The sequence below is a fragment of the Actinia tenebrosa genome, unplaced genomic scaffold (genome assembly GCF_029948245.1).
Source record: "Actinia tenebrosa isolate PJP-AT-01 unplaced genomic scaffold, QUT_ActTen_1.0 PGA_scaffold1__47_contigs__length_23844297, whole genome shotgun sequence".
NCBI classification, from domain to species: Eukaryota; Metazoa; Cnidaria; class Anthozoa; order Actiniaria; family Actiniidae; genus Actinia; species Actinia tenebrosa.
The window spans coordinates 22937220-22945340 of record NW_028292578.1 but is presented as its reverse complement, the minus strand read 5'-3'; the positions used below and the strand labels follow the sequence as shown (position 1 = coordinate 22945340).

Below are 8121 nucleotides of genomic sequence, written 5' to 3'. Positions count from 1 at the left end.
GGAATACCTTTGTTAATTTAAATGTCCAAAATCCGAGTAGTGCCATGGAGCAGCACTTACCCCAGACCGTGTCACAGTTTAGTGTCCTGATAGCTGACGGGTCTAGTCGGCTGGCGCTTATTAGAGTACGAATCCTTCTCTTATTGCCATACAAGGCTCGCACCCTTCTGTTGCAACCAAATGCCACTAGCAATACACAGACCGTATATTCTTCCTTCCTTCCTTCCTTCCTTCCTCCCTTCCTCCCTCCCTCTTTTTATTCATAATTCAAAACAAGTAAATGTTTTTTAACGAATGAATCCCACAACAAAAAATATTTATATGAAAACATAATTTTATCCTTAAGAGAGTATTGTGTTTATTATGTTTATTATTCATTGTATGGTTAAATATTAAGAATCTTCGAAAATTTTTAAATTAGTTTATAAATGCCGGAAAATCAGGATTTACATAGTGGTTATTTACCGGCCAGGAGGTCCAGACAGGGAAAAACAGTGCTAGAGGTCTTGAATATACTGACCAACTGAACGCAGTTAGATCGAGGTCGGCAACTTTTGAACTTGAAATAAAATGACCCTCATAAAAGGGAATAAAAACTAATGACTAAAAAGGCAGAAGGATAAGAGGGAAAATGATCACATTCCATCATTTTTCTTTTTTATGTAAGATTGCTCAAGCATTTCTATCTCATGGAGTCGGTATTCTCTAAAACAGTGTAAGAAATCCATCCAGGTGGGGAGAATGCTCTTCAGGAAAAGAATCCTGAACAAATAAGAAACAACGAGAATAGAAACAAACGCGCAAACCATTGCCAAGGTGCGAAACGGGAAAAGCTGGCCGTCGGTTTCGTTATAGTACGGGAATTTGATTATCACCGGGATCTTAAGTGACGGCTCCCCTCCCAGGACACGGAGTAGTATCCCAACGAGAAAACCAACGAATGATCCATATGTGTTGGTCTTGGTGAAGTAGATGACGCAACAGAGTTGAGGGAAGAGGGTCACGTAGACAACATCGCTACACAAGGCCCACAGAGTGTATACGGAATCGACGGTCAGAGCCATGATTGTTGCTATAGCACCTACTATAAAAATTGCGATCCGCATCACCCAAAGCACCTCCGTGCTTGATGCCTGAAATATAACAGCACATATTCACCAAGAGAACGAAGAAAGGAGCGCTTCCAGGATGGCGTTTACGATGTGTGAGTTGGCAGTTAATTCCCTGGCTTACATCAACCAAGAAGTTGTCTTAAGCCCCGTTTACACTAGCGATTTTTGCGGCGATTTTTGCGGCGATTTTTGCGGCGATTTTTGCGGCGATTTTTGCGGCGATCTTTGCGGCGATTTTGTCCATAATAAATAATGGTAAAGAATTTACTCGTAAAGTTTTTTTCAGGATACCAAGATTTTTCTAGACGAATGTCTCTTTTGAAGGATGAGACAAAAGATTTCATATTTCCGAAAATTGCCACAAAAATCGCAGCAGAAATCGCCGCAAAAATCGCCAGTGTAAACGGTGCTTTAGGGATCGATCTGTGATTAGCCATGCTCTGACATAAATCAGCCCAGAGGTTGCTTTTTACTTTAACTTGTGAATCAAATTCAGATTGCTTTTTATGCAATTTACAATCATGAGAGGTGGTTAGTATGAAGTGTAGGTACTGAGGGTGGTCACTGACAGGGTTTCTTTACGTCCTCAGTAGTTCTTCTACCTCCCTCCGGTATTGGTTAGTTCAGGCTACAAATGACTTACCTCTTGCCTGAAGATGAGCCTATAGATGTTGTAGGAAAACATGCTGGCTGCAGACAAGATGCTGGAGTCTGCAGACGACATAACGGCAGCAGACACCGCCCCAAGACCAAAGAACGATATATAGTTAGGCGTAAGGTGACGTAAAACCATCGGGAGGATAAGAAGTCCTTCTGGTTTGGTAGCTTGGGTGCTGTTATTTCCATTGGTATAGAAATCAGTTTTAGTCCAGTCTATAGGGGAAAAAAACACATCCTGTAAGACTACGGTACAAGAGGGAACTCTGGACTGCCGATCCTTGATTTAGACGTTACTTTTAAGTTGAGTGTTTGCCATCTAACTACACAAAGTAAAGCAAGGCCTGATTGACCAGAAGGACTTTCCTTAGTCGGTTTGACTGTCAGTCGGGATTCCTTACTCGGCCACTGTCCTTACTTAGGTCTGTATACGTACTCCCAGTATAACCTGAACTACAACCTTAGCCTCGTTCACAACTAAGTACAAGATTAAATGCACAGAAATAGATAAATGGCTCGTCCTTATATAACAATGTAATCTAATCTGAGATTCTATTTACATCACGTATCTCTAGACAAGTTCAACCTTGGTGGCTTGAATGTTTAGGAGTTAATTTGAAAGAGGTTTGTAGAACAGGAAACAACAAGTAGATCTCCAAGTCAAAACAATCTCGGTTACTAAACTAAACATGCTAGAATTATATTCAAAAAGCATTACTCAAGTGAACAAATTATTCCTAAAATTCTGCACATTCTGTTACATCATACAGCCTTATATTGCTGGATGTAGCATGGTTTATCCTACCTGTTGAGGATCCTACTGCTCCTATCAATACAGCAGGTATAGCCATCACGATACATCCGGACGCAGCAGCTAAAGAAAGGCCCCGTGCTTTACCAGACGTTTTGCATGCCAAGACACGTTGAAAGTAAACTTGCCATGGAATGCCACCAAAGATCTACGAAAAATAAATATAAATATTGTAGGCAGCATTTTGTTGATATGGGCATTGAACTCAACATCTGTCTGTGAGATTAGTAGTCAAGGCCCGAATCAAGGGTGGAGTTGCGTGGAGAGCCGTGCTCTGAGGGTATTAGTAGTATACACCTATTTCGAAAAGCGTTGTCGCACCAAGAGCCTCAAGTAACAAGCCAAGGCTCCACTGAACGTCCGTACTTTTAATTATAATTGATTTATTCATGGTTCATGCAAGTGGCTATAGCTCTCCACTAATTATCATCTCAAGCAGCCTTGCTTGGAGCAATTTGTGAAGTAAATGAATGAAAATGTACCATGAATAAACTAATTACAGCTAAAAGTACCGGCGTTCTCTGCGGTCTTGGCTTGTTGCTTGAGGCTTTTGGTGCGACAACGATATCTGAAATAAGTATATACGAGAGAATATGAACTAAGAGAAGGAATCCAAGTGCCCCATCATGTGCACTCTTTGGTGCTATTTTTAGAATCATTGATGCTATTTTTAACTCGTTACCATACCCGCGCGATAATCATATTCTCTTGGTATATATCAGAACGTACCAGAAGTAGAGCAAAGTCAATCCATAGACCAGGGTTCTCAGGCCATTCGCCCAGCCAAGAAGATGAAGTGTCAGATACCTTGGTCACTGCTTCATTCGTCATGGCAAATGGAAGACTAAGCCACTAAACGACAAATAGGAAGAGTTGTGAAAATATGAATAAGTGGAGAACCTATTCCATTGAACCAAGCACGGCGCACGAGATGGTTGATTATCCAAAATGTTAACAGCACGACAGGGCATTTTTCACAGTCATACGAAATCTGCTTAAGGTATCAGGGTACCCCAAAGTTGCTATGAAAGATCGATTTTTAGGTTTTTATATTTTTCGAGAGAATACACAATAAGCTATCATCTTCCAAAACTAATTTTCCAATAGCGTGTTTCAATATAGCGAGAAATAAACAAAGAACGACTTTTTAGCTTTAATAGTCTTCGATTTATTGTTGACATCACTTGTCAACGATCTGTCGTTACGTCTCTATCCGGCAGCCATGTTGTTTTACCTTGGACGCTTTTAGACCTTCTTTTTGATTTCCTGCTTTTTCACTTGCTTTTCTCTTTAGTTAGGCGTAAACGTTAAAGATAAAACGTATGCCCTGAGCGAACAAATTGTCTGAACTTGAATAATAGCGATGAATGCCTAAAAAAATACTACTGAACGGTACTGAATAACAAAAGTTCAGTTAGGAAGAGAATTTACCTGGACTTCCCGCCCTGAATAACAATAATAGGGTAATTCGATCTTGGTTTCTCGTTACTTTGTCTGTCATCTCGAACATATTTTGGTGTTCGTAATCCCCTTACTTTAACTGAAATTTTTTGAGGACGTCATCTTAAAAAGTTGTTCTTCAAAAGTGTGTCTCCGATTTTTGATTTTTTGCTCATCTCCAAAGTTATCGTGGATTTTGGCTCGGAAACAACTGATATAGCAGCGTCATAACTTGAAGAGCGTATAAAAAAAAAATGGGGCAACTAATCAAAAATCGGAGACACACTTTTGACAAGTGTTGTCTTGTGATCTCGGAAAGGTAATAAGCATTGGTTTCCGATCATTACCGGCTGTCATCGAACTCCGCGAAGATGCCACGGTGAAAATTTGAATAATTCGCTCTAACTTAAAAGGATAAATATATTTTACAAAAAGGAAAAAAGGAATAGTTTCTACATTTATTCAGCTTTCAGAAAATGTATACTTTGTTAAGGTTTTGATTAAAAGGTTTTGTGCTATCAAGAGTTGAATGCTCAATGGTCGCTAGGGGTACCCTGATACCTTAAAGCAATTAGCACGAGTAAAGTGAGTGAGTAGAGTCGTTTGTTGGTTCTCTCCTGTGCGTCGAGGGTTTTTCTCTGGGTTCTCCGGTTTTTCCTCCCTCCTCACAATTTTTTTTTCCTTTTCAAAATTCTAATTCGATCTATCGGTAGCCTTATCAATTTGTCAAATCTGTTAGGTTTTCTGTCCACCCTGCCTGGAGTAGTAAACATGGGGCAAGGTGTCGGTTAGGTAGGAAGATCAAAGCAGTACCTACCCCCTACCCCCTGGGTCAAAACCCATAGTCAAAACTTAGCCTTTTACCAGTCCAACAAATATGCAAATAAGCTGGATAACATCAGTGTAGGCCACAGAGTATAATCCACCAATAAGAGTATAGAACACAGCGATACACGATGACACGATGACTGACAACTGTTTGCCCAGCCCAACAACCACACTGACGGTAGCACCGAGAGCAGACAAGATGGCAGCACTCCAGAATATCTCTCCCATGAGGGCGGGGATGTAAAGAAGGCCACCCATTCGTAGACCGTACTTCTCTTGAAACGGATCAAGCATTGTCATGTATTTTCTGTCTCGCATGATTTTAGCGAACGCCAAGCCACCTTAGATAATCAAGCAAGTATTTAGAATACACAAGCCTTTTAGATGGGAATCCAGGATTTGACAAAGGTAGCAATCAACTGTTGCTAGAGAGGGGAGGCGAGGTGTTTGGGTTTCACTGGCGGGTTTGGCGGGAAAGCTCGCGCGAAAAAGGCGGCGCGCGCTCCCGGTCCCCTGAATACTACCCTACTATGCACGTTCATATTCCATCTTGTATACATTGACGGTCAGTACAATACCCACCTACAACCAGGCTCAGTGCATACCCCCAGGGTGCTTGTGCCCAAACCAATCCACTGCCATACACGATCTCAGCAGTACCGTTGATGTACCCTCCGCCGACCCACGTCGCTGAAGAAAAAAAAACAAACAAACCTAAACAAACTAGTTTCCTTTTTAGTATTAAGCTTCATTAACATCTACCCCCAAACCTAAGTTGAAGGCCTAGGACAGGTAAGTTTCGAGTTCTCTGTTGCTCAGGGTTAACAACGGTTTTGTGTAGAATATTCTTGTGTTCCAGTGAAGGTCGGTCCGTGGAATTTCAAAGTGCGTGTATAGCTAAGGTTGTGTATTCTTTACAGGCTAAACATGAGTAAATGAGTCTGTAATCAAAGAACACTGAACACTAATGTATTCTACGAATTAGGAAACGTGTCAATCAGTAAAACTAAAACCAATTTCCATTTTCTCTGACTTTTTTTCGTACATTGTGCGTGGTATTCGTACCTTTTATTCGCCTACTTTGAACTCCAAATGATATTAATCTATACAAAGTTAAATTATGCAGTTGACTAAGTTCTTTTTCTAAGTCCTAAATATTTATTTTGATTTATTTTCACAAAAGGCTCTAAATTCCGTCAGAAGAAGCTGAGAATTTCTAAGGGTGGTATATGTAGATACTATCTTTCAAGATTTCAAAAAGACTTCAGAATTCGTTTTCTTACATAAGATTAAAGTTTCTGTCGGGCGAAGATAAAAGCATTTGTGTTTAACTAACCAGTCATCGTGAACGTTCCAATAAAGACTCCAATGTTCCGTCCGGCCAACATGGCCTCTTCTTCACCTTCTTTCCTTCGTCTTGCCGCCCATATACCAAGACCAAGGATCAAGAGGTAAAATACTACGATTCCAACTATACCAATCACAAACACTTCCGCCATCTAGAAAAAAGAGTTAATACAGAGTCTAAATAATAATATATTCAAGGAGTTCTTAATATTTAACAATTATTTACCGAAGGTGAAGTGATTATTGGTGGAATATTTACCGGAGCCTTGCGATTTAGTATAATTTCAGACTTGAATATCAGAGAAAAGACGAAATTCAGGATTAAAAAAAAAACGTTTTAGTATTAATTACTATCTGGCAAACTATGGACAACCTCCACCGCTCCAGCAGTCGTTCGACAAATCACAGCGCGAGAAACTATTCAAAACTAAAATTATACCAAATAGAGATCAATTGAGATATTATTGAAAGATGATAAGATAAGAAACTGAATATTTATTATTTCAAGCTGATCAAAGTACGCAATTCAACTACTGAATAGAACCGAGTTATAAAAGCATTTTTTTACTAATGGTATTTCAAAATATGTCAATTGTCTTTACAAATATTTTTTGTTTACAATTAATCTATTTTGGAGGCGCCAGAAAACAAAACAAAAATGTATTTCCCAATACTGGCCCGCCGCAAACATTTAGGAAATACGTAAATGATGACGCTTTGATCAAAGAACCAGAAAAACAAGACAAAACAAAAGGCAATAAATATTAACAAATGCCTCAAATGTATGAAAAATACATCGAAATTTAATAAATCTGCATCGGCTTAAAAAATTTCGAAAAATGCCTTGTTCGATAAGTTTAATTACATATGTAAAACACAAATTCAATGATATATTATTACGTATGAGCGGAATAGTCACTATTGGGCAAAAATTTATATTTGTCACGTATATTCTTCTAACGACGACGTGGACAACGACATGTGCTACTAAATAAACAAGCACTGGAACAGAAAAAGTTCAGATAATGTTCCGCTAAAAAAAAAAGATCAAATTTTTACTTGTTAAAGTTTTTGTATTCTATCGAATTCCATTCAATATTAATACATGACTATAAATCGTCAGGTCGTGCTAGTACATGACCTGCACGTTTATATAAGAGAGAGAGAGTGAGAGAGAGAGAGCAGAGCTGAACATGTGCACCAGTTGAAAGCAAACAAAGCAAAAGAGTACATGAAGAAGAAACCCACGTACTTAAAGAGAAATTATCTGCTTTACAATAAGAGCTAAACATGCCTAAATAGAAATGTTCATCCTAGAAGGAATACAAACTAGTCTCAAATCGATAGATAAATGAATGTATTTTTTAGATTCGAGTCAAGCTTATCTATGACCTCGCACTTCGTATAATATAACAACTAAAGTGCTTCACTAATTTATAAGTTATGATCTTAAAATAGATTTATGTAGAAAGTTTATGAGGGAAATTAAGCAAAGAATATTTATAATTACCTTGGAAAAACAGTTGTTCACAAGGCATACGCCGTTGTTAAAAAAACTTGTTGAACTCTGTACTTTGTTCTACTTGTCCTGATTTAACACCCAAACATGTAACGCAACTACTGTCACGCGAAGTAAATAACAGGAGTTATGCACGGTCAGCGGTTGTTGTCACACAACATTGTCGTTTCTTTTTTTCTTTTCTTCTTTCTTTCATCCTTTCCTTGTCTTTCTCCTTCCTTTATGTTCTTGAAACTTGTGCTTATATTTTGCTTTGCTTTGCTTTGCTTTGCTTTGCTTTGCTTTGCTTTGCTTTGCTTTGCTTTGCTTTGCTTTGCTTTGCTTTGCTTTGCTTTGCTTTGCTTTGCTTTGCTTTGCTTTCCTTCTTTCCTTCTTTCTTTCCTCCAGTTTACCCAACTCAACAGAGA

The 8121-nt window shown here is 38.8% G+C and overlaps 1 protein-coding gene across 3 annotated transcripts; it reads right to left on the bottom strand.

The window, feature by feature from the left end:
• Window positions 1-352: 352 nt before the first annotated feature.
• Window positions 353-7797, bottom strand: LOC116303706 (high-affinity choline transporter 1). Of its 3 annotated transcripts, none has more exons than XM_031713297.2 (8): window positions 7706-7797; window positions 6185-6347; window positions 5431-5538; window positions 4885-5189; window positions 3310-3432; window positions 2575-2728; window positions 1756-1985; window positions 353-1133 (listed from the first exon to the last, which is right to left on the bottom strand). In XM_031713297.2, the coding sequence occupies exons 2-8, from the start codon at window positions 6345-6347 to the stop codon at window positions 636-638; spliced, it is 1581 nt and encodes a 526-aa protein (XP_031569157.1). In that variant the 5' UTR covers window positions 7706-7797; the 3' UTR covers window positions 353-635. The 3 variants fall into 3 exon arrangements, with proteins under 3 accessions (XP_031569157.1, XP_031569170.1, XP_031569162.1); XM_031713310.2 differs by lacking the exon at window positions 7706-7797 and adding an exon at window positions 6455-6543; XM_031713302.2 differs by lacking the exon at window positions 7706-7797 and adding an exon at window positions 6422-6474.
• Between the last annotated feature and the right edge of the window lie 324 nt (window positions 7798-8121).

Bases quoted from the DNA above. Each gene is read 5' to 3' on its own strand.
- LOC116303706 (XM_031713297.2), bottom strand. From the start codon at position 6,347: ATGGCGGAAGTGTTTGTGATTGGTATAGTTGGAATCGTAGTATTTTAC. The intron at 5,539-6,184 runs GTTAGTTAAACA...TTTTTTCTTCAG, and splicing joins TGGAACGTTCACGATGACTG to CGACGTGGGTCGGCGGAGGG. The intron at 1,986-2,574 runs GTAGGATAAACC...TTTCCCCTATAG, and splicing joins AGCAGTAGGATCCTCAACAG to ACTGGACTAAAACTGATTTC.